We start from the raw sequence: 14134 nt of genomic DNA, 5'->3' as shown, positions 1-14134 counted from the left end.
GGAACAGGCTGTGTCCTCCCATGGGTAACAATAGTAGCATGTACTCTGAAGAATGACAGGTTAAAGTCTCAACTGAATCCTACATGAGGCTTAACTCCTCATACTGCATCAGCCAATCATGGCTCTGCCTGGTGTTCAACACCCAACATCAGCCGTTTGTGCTCGACCATTTAGCCTGGGAATACACAATTGAATATTTTATCTATGTTTTGAATGCTGGGCACTGCCGCGTACAATATGTGCATGTTACGTAGTAAATACAGTGTGGTGTAGACTACAGGAACCCCAATTTAAAAAAATAAAAGTGCTGGAAGCGTCAAGCTTACCAATAACCCACCAATTTGACAGCACATATTGTAATAAAGTTTATTTACAGGCTGTAATAGAACAAAGAAATGTCTGTACACTTGTGAAGTTGGGAGGGACTACAGGACACATAGAAAAAGAAAGACAGGAAACGAGGACATTTAAAAGTTGAAAGTGCTTTGGTTCTCAGGGATCTGGAAAGCGTAGCCGTCAGTTGTGATTTCCGGAGCAACAGTCTCATCCTCTTCATCCTGAAAGCAAGACAGATGGTGTCACCAGAACAATAGTTTGAATTGCAACTGGCCCGCGTTTCACTCAACAAAGCTGTTCTCTACCAAGCTGCTGCACCATACCAATAACACATGTTCACATTATTGCGACTGTAAAAGGCTACAAGGTCAGATGTGAAAAGGCCAACTTGGGGAATAAAACCCAGCTCATCTTCAATGTCTCCTTGAATGGACCTGAAGGAGACGAGCTAAAGAGTAAATAAGTGTATATGGACTTAGTCATTGCTTGGTAAATGCCTCACCTCGCCAGAGAAGTACTTCTCAATGAGACTGAGAGATGCCTTGTAGACCATCTCGTTCTCGTGGGACTGCAGAGCCTCGATCCTGTCCAGGCCGCCACACTCCTCGATCATCACGCACAGCTTCTCCACCTCGCCGATCTTCTCTCCTGCCTGAGAGCATGAGTCACTTATTATGGGCTTTTACACACAAAACCATTTCTAATTTTAAACCAATAAACATAAGTCAAATTTGAAAATAGCAGAGCAATGCTAAAACATGAATGTCTCAACAACCGGGCTATGGGAGATACTTGGAGTGGTAGCTCCCATGCATAAATCGCAGAGATTAATATTTGCCAGTCAATCAAAACCCACAGATCAGCACAGTCCAGCTGTCTCTAGGAACCACAAGGCAAACGGTCAGTGTTCTAGGGTGCTCATTAGCCATAATGTGTTACTGATAGAATTCTGGGTTGCAATAGGAACCTCTTGACCTTCATACTGAGCACGTCATGAGACTTAATTAAAAGCACCACCCATCGTCTCTTCTCACACACCAGAAACCGACTTACCAAGAAGATGTTGGTTATGGCATCCAGAATGACCAGGATGGTCTTGCTGTCCTTGGCAGAGAGCAAGTTGAGCAGGGGCTCCAGCACGTTGGCCTGGACCAAGTGTATCACCTGCTCCACCGTTCCCCCGCTGGTGTAGTTGGTGATAGCCCACACCGCCTCCTTCTGAGTCTTATAGTCTGCCTGGTTGAAGAAATAGACGAGGCAGGGTCAAAGAGATAGCAAGGACTCATCTTTGTATTTGTGCCATTATAGTGTCTATGACAGCACGGTCATCGAGGCAATATCCACCAGAGTAGTACATTTCCTTCACGATTTGTTGATCATTCCTGATGACCCAGTTGGACATGACACCAACAGGGTAACCAGGAGGGATCAGCCAATGAAATCCCACCCAGTCAAGTACATTCAAATTGTGGGAGCTCTCAATGGCGCTGCCCATGCTAACACAGCATTTTGGCCACTAGAGGCCTCCATCACTCTATGGGCAGGGCTCCCTTCATGTATAGACTCATTCACAGCTTTCATTTCTGCTGTCGGCAAGGAGTGCTGATGTTTGTGGAGCAGCACAAGACATAAACCAGGCGTAAGGTCAGTAGGCATGAAACTGAACAGTCAAAACAGAGAGGTAAAATCTGGGGCTGCATGTAGCAACCATCTAGGATCAGGTCCTAAAAGGACAAATCAACCTAGTCCACCAGCTTGATGCATACTAGCCCACGAACCCTTGTCATACCTTTTTGAGAACGTCCACCAGCAGTGGCACAAGGCCGGCATTGACGACTTCCTGGATCTGGGTGTCCTTGCCAGCCGTGACGTTGGACAGGGTCCAGGCCGCCTCCTTCTGGATGTTGGACTTGTGGTGGCGGAGAAGCGCAGGGAACATTGTCAGCGCGCCGGAGTTCAACACGCACTGAGTCTGCTCATCTGTGCCAGTCACAATGTTACCCAGCGACCTCAGAGAGGGAGTCTGGGAAAAGGCTTGGGGATTAGGATGCAAGCTTCACAATTGATTGATGTCTGACAACAGGCTTTCTTCAGCAACTTGGAATGTCTCAACAACCGGGCTATAGAAGCTACTTGAAGTGGTAGCTCCCATGCATAAATCACAGAGATTAATATTTGCCAGTCAATCAAAACCCACAGATCAGCACAGTGCAGCTGTCTCTAGGAACCACAAGGCAAACAGACAGTACAGGGACAATAAAAAAAAAGCCTAGTAACCGCGACATACCACGATGGTGAGCTCCCCGGAGCCGAGCAGCTGGACGAGGCGGGGCACCAGGCCGGACTGCACTACCACCTCGATGCGCTCGTTAGGGCCGTCAGTCAGGTAGGACACCGCCCAACAGGTGTCAGCCAGCACCTCCTTGTCGTTGTGATGGAGCAGGCACACCAGCGTGGGCAGCAGTAACTGCACGGCCGCCAATGGCGGGGCAGGGTTCTTGTTCCGACACAGGTTGGACAACGTCCATGTCACATTCCTCAGGTAACCAGACTAGAGGGAGCAGGGAGATGTCTTTAGAGATCAATAAGCCACAGTTATCAGCTATATTTAGATTTATGGATGCATCAAATTGAGGTAATGTGCCAAGATAAGAAAGCTAAAGCAGTCAACTGTATATAGCACGATATCATAAATACAGTTGAAGTCAGAAGTTTACATACACAGTCACCAACTACATTTAAACCCGGTTTCACATCCTGACATTTAAGCCTAGTAAAAATTCCTGTCTCATGGAAGTTAGGACCACCACTTTATTTTAAGAAATGTGAAACGTTAGAATAGGAGAATGATTTCAGCTTTGATTTCTTTCACCACATTCCCAGCAAGTCTGAAGTTTACATACACTCAATTAGTATTTATTTGGTAGCATTCGATTTAAATTGTGAAACTTGGGTCAAACGTTTTAGGTAGCCTTCCCACAATACGCTGGGTGAATTTTGGCCCATTCCTCCTGACAGAGCTGGAGTAACTTAGTCGGGTTTGTAGGCCTCCTTGCTCCACACTTTTTCCAGTTCTGCACACAAATTTTCTATAGTATTTAGGTCAGGGCTTTGTGATGGCCACGCCAATACCTTGACCTTGTTGTCCTTGAGCCATTTTGCCACAACTTTGGAAGTATGCTTGGGGTCACTGTCCTTTTGGAAGACCCATTTTGAGCCAAGCTTTAACTTCCTGATGTCTTGAGATGTTGCTTCAATATATCCACATCATTTTCCTTCCTCATGCTGCCATCTAATTTGTGAAGTGCACCAGTCCCTCTTGCAGCAAAGCACCCCCACAACATGCTGCCACCTCTGTGCTTCACAGTTGGGATGGTGTTCTTCGGGCTTGCAAGCATCCCCTTTTTACTCCAAACATAAATGGCCATTATTGCCAAACAGTTCTATTTTTGTTTCATCAGACCAGAGGACATTTCTCCAAAAAGTACAAACTTTGTCCCCATGTGCAGTTACAAACTGTAGTCTGGCTTTTATTGGTACACACCCAATTGACTGATATTAGAAGCTTCTAAACCATGACGGTTTAAAGACACAGTCAACTTAGTCTAAGTAAACTTCTGACCCACTGGACGTGTGATACAGTGAAATAATCTGTAGTCTAATCAATTGTAGGAAAAATTGTGTCATGCAAACAGTTGATGTCCTAACCGACTTGCCAAAACTATAGTTTGTTAACAAGAAATGCGTGGAGTGGTTGAAAAAAAACGGTTTTAATGACTCCAACCTAAGGGCATTTTAACTTCCGACTTCAACTGTAGCTGATGACAGAGTGGAATTTCCTGCAGCACTTGCTAACAAATTCCACAACAACCCATAAGCTATTCCTCATTATATGTAAACAGCTTACAGAGAACACAGACAGGTCAGGAGCAGCCAGCAGAGTCAGGAGGGGTTCAATTGCACCGTGCTTGATGACCAAGTCCCTATAGATGGAGCCATCACCTGAGGAAAAGGGAGGAATCAGGCCAAGTTAAAAATGTGGTCACAGAAGACAGTTGATCCGGCATACAACCAAAGAGTAAGGCTTATTGCAAAAGGTATATTGAACTAAAACACGATCAAGTAGTAATATTTTCAAAAGAATAATGCTAATAAATTGATATTGTTACCTGCCGGGTAGCAATAACCTTTATCAGAATTTCTAGTTCAACAAACAAAGATGTTTGAAAGATACAGGGTTTGACAGGAAGTTATTCCAACAAACACGGGAAAATCTTTCAGATCACTGTTCCTGTACTATCAATGACAATGGCAACAGTCATGCCATAGCCACTTTCGATACAGGTAAAAAAATAAAATAGTGTGCCTTCTCATACCAGCGATGTTTCCCAGGGCCCAGACAGCCTGTTCGCTAATGTGGGGGTGCGGGGACATCACCAGGCTGACGAAGGCGGGGATGGCTCCTCCGGCCACCACTGCGGTGGTTTGGTCAGAGTTTCCAGAGGCGATGTTGGTCAGGGCCCAGGCTGCCTCGAACTGTATGGGAGGACACTCTGCAAGGCCCAAAAAGCTGACAAAGTTTGAGATGAGCCCGGCGCCGATGATGCGATCAATGGGAGGGTGCCTCTCTCTGGACAGCAGCTTCCTGTGGTGAACGGCCAGGTCAAAAGTAACAGTTAGGGACAGACAAGGCAATAGAACAGAAACAGTGATTACTCAAAACCAGTTTCCAATGATACGCTCACTGACTTACCTGGCTGCCTGGGTAGCCTGCACCTGATGATCAAGGCTTTGGCTATTTACGCCGGCCACAATCTCCTCAACCGTCCAGTGCTGTGCAGGCTATGGAAACATGACAGGATTACAGATGAATTACATGACATGCCATCTGTGGAGCATCTGCATGTGTAACAGTATAGCTTCGCACCTCTACCTGGGCTCGAACCAGGGACCCTCTGCACACAGTCGCCCTCGAAGAATCGTTACCCATCGCGCCACAAAAAACGCGGCCCTTGCAGAGCAAGGCTGAAACGTCGCCGATTGAAACGCTATTAGCGCGCACCCCGCAAACTAGCTAGCCATTTCACATCGGTTACACATGCATGTCAATGGAAAAAAGTGACGAATATAAGCGCTAACTAACAGGCCTCAGAGTACAGGACAACAAGGCGCCAAATCAATCTATTGAGAAAATGTCCATATTTGGCCTAACTCACCCATTGTTGATGGCCTGTACACAGTCATAATCCAAAGCTTGCCGTTGCCTGTTTGAGTTTCAAATAAGGGTAGTTACAGTATGGATGCAAAATAATACCTGTGCATTTTGGTCCTTCTCTTGGAGTGGAGACGTAGGCTCATCTGGGCAGATACTGACGTTCCTTCTTTTGAGAAGTTGGTCATCTTTCTTTGCCTTTCGAAGTTCAACGTTGACCTCGACTCTTCTGCGCCTCAATTCCTGCACATAAATAATGTCAAGTTGAAATACTGTAAACTATGTGTCAATCAAGATTAGGCAACAAAGGCGGTATCAACTTACGTTGGTATCTTTGCCCTTGTTTTTGAATTGGGTGATACGATCGGCGTCGTTCGCAGTTGTCGACATTGTTTTCGTTGCTTATTGAACAAGGCGATGACTTCGCTGTAGTATTGATTACTAACGTGATGGGGAAAAGTTCAAATGTTAACTATGTGCGTGCTTAAAAAAAATAAAAAATAAACGTTTTTCCTAGCTAGCAAGACAGTGTCGCTTTCCTGCTGCCCGGCAAACTATAATCTAACGTAGATCACCATGTGGCCGGTTGAAATCGCACAAACTGACCATTTAATCATAACCAGTACACCAGAAAACAAGTAATAATTGTACAATATATCAACGAATATCATTTATATCGAATGCACCCAGTAACTGCTATATTATAACCATTAAAATAAACAATAACTAACAAACGCATGAAGACCAGACTCACCCTGTTCTTGTTCTTACTGGCAATGACGTCTAACGTGAGGCCACCTTTAAATTTCCGGCATTCTCGATCTGTGATTGGCCCATTCGAGTCAAAGCACCTCTTCATTGGCCCTTATTTGAAAAAGTCGGAAATGAGTCGCTAGTGGTGATGCGCTTTTATCGCGAGACGATACCACAGCTTTTCACGAAATTTGACGATATTTGCCTGCGACAAGTCGCAGAGCACAGTAGTTGAGCTAAAATTGGCAGTAAATATGTTGATCATGAAACCAAATATACACAATTCTATAGAACTTTACACACCTTTATCATCATGTTTCTAATTTTATAAACTTCGCCTGCGATAACTGGGAACGTGATGACCCAGTGGCCTAATGGATAAGGCATCAGCCTCCGGAGCTGGGGATTGTGGGTTCGAGTCCCATCTGGGTCGTATTTAGCTTCCGTTTTACGTGAAATGACACAGAAAGAAGTAAATGATAGCAAATGATTGTTAATAGCTACATGGAAGATAAAACCGGGGAATACACTCCGACTCCAAATGTTACTGCATTAAACTATGGAGCCTTGACCCACGAAAATGTACCATACAAATCAATCAAATACGTAGCAATAAGTTTTAATCACAACTTTAATGTTTGAAATCTGCAATACCCCAAGCGTCGCCTCAAAGTTTGTGACATTGTGTCCAAAAGGGGGCAGTGGTTCTATGCGTATGACTTTTACCGGTATCTATGCAGTACGGTGTTGTGTCGAAATCTCCACCCTGCCAGTGTATTAGGCAAAGATATTTATTTATAGACTAATACACATGAAACAAATAGCCAAACCGAAAACTGCAGACATTATAAGTGCCTCCCCGAGATCAAACCGCCCTAAAAATGTTTTAATGAAACGCAGCCTAACGCGATCATTGACAGCTGCCATAAAGGACACGTTTAAAAAAAAATGCTTTCTGCTACTAAGATCAGTGAAATGTAGGCTAAACTGACAACGGAGTGAAGAGCAGAAATCTCAACTCGCAGGCAAGCCGCAGCAATGAAGAATTGAGTGTGTGTGCGTTCTGGCAGAGGGGGAGATTTTCGGCACAACACCGGCACCGGTGTCTGACTGGGCGATTGATCTAGCGGACCTGCTCTCATTTCCGGCAGAGAGGAAGAGGCGAAGCCAAAGGCAATGCTTTGGCAATGTTAACATATGTTTCCCATGCCAACAAAGCCTTTGGAATTGAATTGAATGAATTGGGTCCAAAATCTGTCTTCTCCAGCAGGTGGCATTTAAAAGTTTTTATATGGAGGTCAATGAGCGTGTCGAATTTAGTTAACAAAAAATGTAATGCCTTATTTGCTACGTGTGGATTATTTGATCGAATATACGTTTCGTAATGATTACGTTGTTACGAGTGTACTGACATAAGTAGGACACGTGACATCCTGGCAACTTTGAGAAAAACACATTATATCGGAATTGTGCCTGGTTGTCACTAGTTACTACAGCCACAAAGTAAAAAAACCACGCTTATTTCTAAAATGTCTATTTTTAAAATGTTATTTTAAACCTAACCATTACCACATTGCTAACCTTATGACTAACCTTAACCTTAAATTAAGACCAAAAACAGCATTTTTGTTTTCATTAATATTTATTCTAAACATGTTCTGACTTTGTGGCTGAAGTAACTAGTGGAAACGTTCACACAAGAATCTGTCCCACCTGATCTTGCCTCCTCCCGACTGCCTCCCATTTTTTGAAGACATTTATTTTCACTGTTTGAGCGGGCACTAGAGTATCTGGTCAATATCATGGATAATCTGTATTCAGGATCAAAGCCAAGCCAGTACTTTTCAGAAGCAATTTACATAACAATGGCTAACTGTGAACTTTAAAACCATGTTACTTAAAAAAAATACTGTTCAAATGCGACAGCCTGTGACAATCCGTAATCACTAATAATCATTACCATCAATAATTAGTGGAATTAAAGGCTAAAGTCTGGGCTACGTTTTTTCCAAAGGCCCCACACACAGTAGCCTACTAAAGACCGAAGGGTGTTGCATGGATATAATTCGGAATTTAATAGGACCTCTATGGCTTCATGAATGAAGTGTCTCTGATGTCACGTTGTTTACCTCTGCGTCGGAGTGACACGCCTTCCATTCCAGGCATATAAACCTCAGGAATTCAGAGACACTCCAGCAGACTTCGAAATTGATCCAAAAGTACTTTTCAGGATGACAGTGATTATTCTACTCCTGCTGGTACTTGCGTTGACATTTTCTGAAGCGGAGGACAATGGTAAGTCGAGTAACAATTCTTGCTGCTTTCCAACTGTGTCTAATCACATTTACATTTGACATTTTAAGGAGAAGAATGGTGACAGTGTTATTGTAGATCAGAAGATCCATTAGGAAATAGCAATTGCTTTTAAAACCAATACACTTAAACTTTTTTTTTGTTTTTTTGTATCTATTGTAAATGTGATGACATGGTGATTTTTAAAGCAATCGAAACATTTTCTCAGATGTGCAATAAAGAAATAGATGTATTGGCTTATCAAATCGACATTTGATTTATTTATCACTTGCGCTGGATACAGCTGATGTAATAGACATGACTAAATGCTTGCTTACGAAACTTTCCCAGTGATGCAGAGTGTAAAAATAACAATAAAAAATAGTAAGTAACACACGAGGATTCAAATAAAATACACAAGAAGGGAGCTATATACATACAGTGAGTACCAGTAGCCTACCAGTTCAATGTGCAGAGAGAGGTACGAGGTATTTGAGGAAGATGCAGTACGCACATGAAGTCAAGGTAAAGTGACTAGGCATCCGGATAGATAATAATATGAGTAAAATAAAGAAAAGATTAGCAGCAGAAAATTATGAGTGTAAAAGTGTGTGTTTGTTGGTATGCGTGTGTGCGTTTGTTAGGGTTTTGTGTGGGTGTGACAGTGTAGTGTGTGTGTGTGTGTATATATAACATCTAGCAAGTGTGCGTCGGGTCAGTCAGTGCAAGGTAGAGTCAGTGCAGAGAGTTTGGGATCCAATAATTGACTATTTAGCAGTCTGGCTATTTAGCAGTTTTATGGCTTTGGGGCAGAAGCTGTCTCTCAGCCTGTTGGTTTGAGAGCTCTCTATGGCTTGAGTGTCTGGAGTCCTTGGCATTTTTTCTGACCTTTGACACTGCCTGATATAGTTCCTGGATGGCAGGACTTTATGTATGTATATGTATGGAAGTACATTTTATGATAGATGTAAAAATAAATTGTCTTTCACAAATTAGCCTATACATCTCGGACATATCTAATTCAATCTTTGTATAGGTCACTTTACAAAAATATAATCATCTGAAATGTGCATATCATAAAGCTGGAGTTAACAAAAAGAGTTACATTGTCATAATCTGACAATTTTTTTTACAACTATCATTGTCAGGAAGTTAGATCTAGTTCGTATTACAAAACATACTGCCACTAGAAATGTACGTAGTTTAGCAGACGGTCTTATCCAGAGTGACTTACAGGAGCAAGTAGGGTTAAGTGCCTTGCTCAAGGGCACATAGACACATTTTTCACATAGTCGGCTCGAGGATTCGAATCAGTGATCTTTCAATTACCGGACCAACGTGCTTAACAGCTAGGCTACCTGCCACCCAATAATGTCGATTTTGATCATTGAGGCTACTACGATTAACCTGTTAATGTTTTACTTTACTTTGAAGTGTTTGGCTTGTGTTGGTGTACTGATAACGTCTGGATGAAAATGTCTTTAGAAATAACTATGTAATATCAGTAGATTAGATGGTGAATAGTTCAAACAAAACAACAAAAATCACAATTGAATATGTGCAGTGCATTTAGCATGCTTTAGTTCAGTGCACGCACTCAATTTATTTGAAGTGACCAGGTTAGTCTTATTGAGATGAAATATCTCTTTTACAAGAGACCTGGCCAAATATCATCGCAAAGTTTCGGGACACATTTACAACATAATAAAACGCCGAGCGTTACAGTTTTAAAAGCATACATTTTAAAGATTGAGCAGGCAAGATACTTTGGGGAGGTGTGGTGCATCCTGGGGTCAGAACATTGACAGCCCTCCACTTCATTGTCCACCAAAAGGTTTTACCCTAGCTTTAAACACATTCAAGGACACTAGCACCTGTCATATCATGCCCTTTGGTAGTTCATTCCAAGTGGAAGGGGCAGAGAACTGGATTGCTTTTAAAAACATTTTTTTTACCCAGCTCTGACAGTTAAAAAGAATATTGATAGTCTCAAACTACTGTTTATATTAAAAAGCAGTCAACTGTACTCATAACCTTATGATGGAGGTATGAAAAAGGGGCCATTGATATTATAAAGTTACAATATACTGCTGGGTGTAACTGGATTGTCCTCGCTTGCTTTATCCAGAGCTGTTCTCCGTGATCAGCACCCCCCCTGAGAAGGGCCAGAGTGTTTTACCTGGCCAGAACCAGAGCACGAGGCTAGGGGTCAAAGACCCCTCTCTCCCCATCAACGAGCTCCTGGAAAAGGGCAGCAAAGTCGGGGACTCCAAGTACGCCCTCCACCCCCTTCCCTCGGGGGTCTGGCCCAAGCACAGTGACCCTCGCCCCGGCCTCCACAACAAGAGCAAGAAGGGCCCTAAAAATGACCGCCTGATTGAGCACAACAGCGAGAAGAACCGCGGCGAGGTGAGTCTAGTGCTTCCCAAAATGCCACTGACCGCTGCCACCAACCGCACACAGAAAGTTAGCGTGGACCCTCACCGGGACCCCCACACCAACTTCAACAACCCCCCACAGAGTGACCCGGACAGTCACCCCAACTCCAGACCCAGGGGCCAACCTCACTCGGCCCCCTCCCCTCGCAGGGACCCCTCAACCAGAAAGCTGGACCCGGAGGAGAACCGCCCTGGGGGGAAGTCCAGTCTGTACCAGTCCGGCGGCGCCACCCGGAATAACAGCCGCTCATCTGTGCTCCTCAACCGTCGCTCCTCCAGCCTGCTCTACCATTTCGACATTCTGAAACGAGGTACCGAAAATGACACTACACCCCCACACTATGTATGGTACAAAGTGAGCTGTGACAGTGCGAGACTTCTGCGATTTCGGGATAGTTAGCTAATTACCTCTCCAGCCAAAAATTGCTGCCTACATCCGGAATGAATGTGTCCCTTTGTGTGAAGTCTTGGGGAGTGAGAGGTTTTGATATCAATGCTAAATATGCCTAAGTGAGATCATTTATTATGTAGTAATTAAGGGGCGAGGACGGGGAATGTGGATCCCCCTCCTGCGGAATGCGACGCCTGGGTTCTGTAATGACAACTCTGGTCCTTCTAATGACACTGGAATGAAGTCTGGCTCCACACAAGCAGGCACGGTCGGTCACACTCTCTCCTTCTCATCTCCGTCTCTCTCTTCCTTTCTTTGTCTCCCTCTCTCGCAGAGTCTGACTTCCCTCACGAGGCCGTCTGCATGAGTGAGTGCAGGAAGGAGAAGGAGGAGAGAGAGCACTACTGCTACAGTGAATTTGGTAAGTGTGTGTGTGAACGAGGTTAGACTATTGTATGAAAGTGAGATGGGTGGCCTGGCCACCATCTTCCAGTGATCTCTCCATAAAGACCAAGTGAAGTGAAGGGATGGGAAAAGGGGACAAAATAAGGGTATGACACAATGTCTGGTGTTGTCTATTTGAAACCTGCCAATCACGCTGTAGTTTAGACTTTGGTCATGTAGAGTCTTCTCACCATGGTGCAGGGTGAAGTTGCCTCAAAACGCTGATCTTGGGTCAGTTTTGTTGAGCCTAGATCTGTCCCTATGAGTGCTCTGTGCTACTCTCCACTTTAGAGTTCCAAACAATGACCTTTACTTTCATTTGACCGTTTGCCTTTCCATTTCAGCCGTCAATGGGGTCGTTCACGACATAGACGTGGTGCGTAAGGGGATTAGACTCCTCACACTGATGGTGAGCAGCGATGGCTTCTACAAGATGAGCCGCCTCTACGTCACTCCAGACAGCTTCTTTCTCAAAGTGCGTCTCCTTGTCCTGGACACCTACAAATGTAGCAAGCCTTGTCCTGACATCAAACTAGGTAACTGTCAACTTAAGTAACTAATGAATGCATCCCAAATAGCACCCTATCCCCTAAATCAGGGCACTGCAACCCTGTTCCTAGAGAGCTACCCTCCTGTTGGTTTTCAATCCAACTCCAGTAGCAACTAACCTGATTCAGTTCATCAACCAGCTAATTATTAGAATCAGGTGCGTTAGATTAGTGTTGGAGTGAAAACCTACAGGATGGTAGCTCTCCAGGAACAGGGTTGGAGTGAAAACCTACAGGAAGGTAGCTCTCCAGGAACGGGGTTGGAGTGAAAACCTACAGGATGGTAGCTCTCCAGGAACGGGGTTGGAGTGAAAACCTACAGGAAGGTAGCTCTCCAGGAACGGGGTTGGAGTGAAAACCTACAGGATGGTAGCTCTCCAGGAACAGGGTTGGAGTGAAAACCTACAGGATGGTAGCTCTCCAGGAACAGGGTTGGAGAGCCCTGCCCTATATAGTGCTCTCTGGACAACAGTAGTGCATCATATAGGGCAGGAGTATTCAAGTCCAACCCTGGAGATCTCTTCTATCTGATCATAAATTGCACCCATCTGGAGTCCCAGGTCTAAATCAGTCCTTGATTAGAGGGGAAGAATGGGGGGACAAAAGCAGTGGAACTGGCTTTGCGGTCCAGATTTGAATTTGAGGGATTCCCAATACATTTCTCCATGCTATGTGGTATGCTACTATAGTCAATGGTACTGAACTCATGTCTACCAGTTGAGCAGAGAGACCAAATACTGAATTCACTGACACCCTCTCTACCCCCAATGCTATTCTATAGGTAGCCGGTACATTATAATGGGTCAGATCTACCACCGGAGGCGCCACCTCCCCAACGACCTCCTGGCCCTGCTGGGGGGAAAACTGAAGCCAGGGGATGGCCTCCTCCGTAGCAACAACTACGTCAAGCGCTTCAACAAGAAGAGACACCAGAAAGCCCTGGAGGCCACCCGCTCCAAGTGTAGGTGAAACCAAAACAGACTATCACCCCCCTGCAGTGGCGGAAAAGACATTGCAGTCGTCAACATGAAGTGACTGAGACCTATAACCCCTACAGCATTTCAGCAGAGACGTAGATGGACGAGGCCAATATGTTTGTTTTTTCCGGACCTCCTGCACTTGTCTGTGTCATAATCCAGGTTGAGTGGTAATGTTTTTGCTTGTCTGTCTGTAGTCTTTACCTTGAGGCTTTGCGTCCTCCTTGATAGAAGACACAAGTGGAGTCTATATCAAAGGTTCTCGTCTTTCAAACTCTGCTTGAAGTATTGCCCCATCAGATTTCCTAAATGGATTTTTATTTTATTTCGTTTTCAAACGTTTAGTTAACTAGGCAAGTCAGTTAGAACAAATGATTATTTACAATGACTGCCTACACGGGCCAAACACAGACGACACTTATTATTGTGAATGAGCATAGAGTTGGCTAGAGGGCACACTTAACAAAGATAAAAGATGAGCTCTCTAGTATTTCTCTACTCTAGTCATTTATTAAGATGTCATAGTACTGAAAATGATCATTTATTCATGCCTGGTACTTGAATTGGTCAGATCAGTGCCTCTCAAATTGGTTTATTTTACGATTGAAAAATTCTGCCAGTGAACCCAGAGTTCTGGTTCAATGGAATAATTCAGGTAGAGGACATTTTCATTGGCTAATCCGATGTAAAACAACTTTTCATCAGAATGTTTTGGATGTCCAGTGTCAACACTTGAAGATGGT

At 44.2% G+C, this 14134-nt stretch overlaps 2 protein-coding genes and 4 non-coding genes across 6 annotated transcripts; 2 read left to right on the top strand and 4 right to left on the bottom strand.

Moving 5' to 3' along the window:
- Positions 1-352: 352 nt before the first annotated feature.
- Positions 353-6378, bottom strand: LOC115103881 (importin subunit alpha-1-like). The gene is made up of 11 exons (XM_029624906.2): positions 6303-6378; positions 5873-5989; positions 5651-5791; positions 5090-5178; positions 4713-4981; positions 4244-4338; positions 2624-2887; positions 2126-2359; positions 1390-1572; positions 839-988; positions 353-557 (listed from the first exon to the last, which is right to left on the bottom strand). The coding sequence occupies exons 2-11, from the start codon at positions 5936-5938 to the stop codon at positions 468-470; spliced, it is 1581 nt and encodes a 526-aa protein (XP_029480766.1). The 5' UTR covers positions 5939-5989; positions 6303-6378; the 3' UTR covers positions 353-467.
- Positions 1097-1231, bottom strand: LOC115104456 (small nucleolar RNA SNORA84). The gene has a single exon (XR_003859759.1). It is a non-coding gene; the product is annotated as a small nucleolar RNA SNORA84 (small nucleolar RNA).
- On the bottom strand, positions 2438-2572 carry LOC115104455 (small nucleolar RNA SNORA84). Its single transcript, XR_003859758.1, has one exon. It is a non-coding gene; the product is annotated as a small nucleolar RNA SNORA84 (small nucleolar RNA).
- Positions 4557-4682, bottom strand: LOC115104454 (small nucleolar RNA SNORA71). The gene has a single exon (XR_003859757.1). It is a non-coding gene; the product is annotated as a small nucleolar RNA SNORA71 (small nucleolar RNA).
- Positions 6379-6661: 283 nt separating the features above from the next.
- On the top strand, positions 6662-6734 carry trnar-ccg (transfer RNA arginine (anticodon CCG)). The gene has a single exon. It is a non-coding gene; the product is annotated as a tRNA-Arg (tRNA).
- A 1438-nt stretch (positions 6735-8172) lies between these two features.
- On the top strand, positions 8173-13401 carry LOC115103570 (UPF0450 protein C17orf58 homolog). The gene is made up of 5 exons (XM_029624410.2): positions 8173-8596; positions 10722-11342; positions 11757-11843; positions 12211-12402; positions 13196-13401. The coding sequence occupies exons 1-5, from the start codon at positions 8533-8535 to the stop codon at positions 13381-13383; spliced, it is 1152 nt and encodes a 383-aa protein (XP_029480270.1). The 5' UTR covers positions 8173-8532; the 3' UTR covers positions 13384-13401.
- Positions 13402-14134: the final 733 nt, after the last annotated feature.

Source organism: Oncorhynchus nerka, linkage group LG21, assembly GCF_034236695.1.
Source record: "Oncorhynchus nerka isolate Pitt River linkage group LG21, Oner_Uvic_2.0, whole genome shotgun sequence".
NCBI lineage: Eukaryota > Metazoa > Chordata > Actinopteri > Salmoniformes > Salmonidae > Oncorhynchus > Oncorhynchus nerka.
This window is presented reverse-complemented; position numbering and strand designations above follow the sequence as displayed.

Excerpts from the sequence above, each read along its gene's own strand:
- LOC115103570 (XM_029624410.2), top strand. The coding sequence starts at position 8,533 with ATGACAGTGATTATTCTACTCCTGCTGGTACTTGCGTTGACATTTTCT. Across the intron at positions 11,844-12,210 it reads CTACTGCTACAGTGAATTTG|CCGTCAATGGGGTCGTTCAC; the intron begins GTAAGTGTGTGT and ends TTTCCATTTCAG. Across the intron at positions 12,403-13,195 it reads TTGTCCTGACATCAAACTAG|GTAGCCGGTACATTATAATG; the intron begins GTAACTGTCAAC and ends GCTATTCTATAG.
- LOC115103881 (XM_029624906.2), bottom strand. The coding sequence starts at position 5,938 with ATGTCGACAACTGCGAACGACGCCGATCGTATCACCCAATTCAAAAAC. Across the intron at positions 4,982-5,089 it reads CAGGCTACCCAGGCAGCCAG|GAAGCTGCTGTCCAGAGAGA; the intron begins GTAAGTCAGTGA and ends CGTTCACCACAG. Across the intron at positions 2,360-2,623 it reads CCGGGGAGCTCACCATCGTG|ACTCCCTCTCTGAGGTCGCT; the intron begins GTATGTCGCGGT and ends GCCTTTTCCCAG.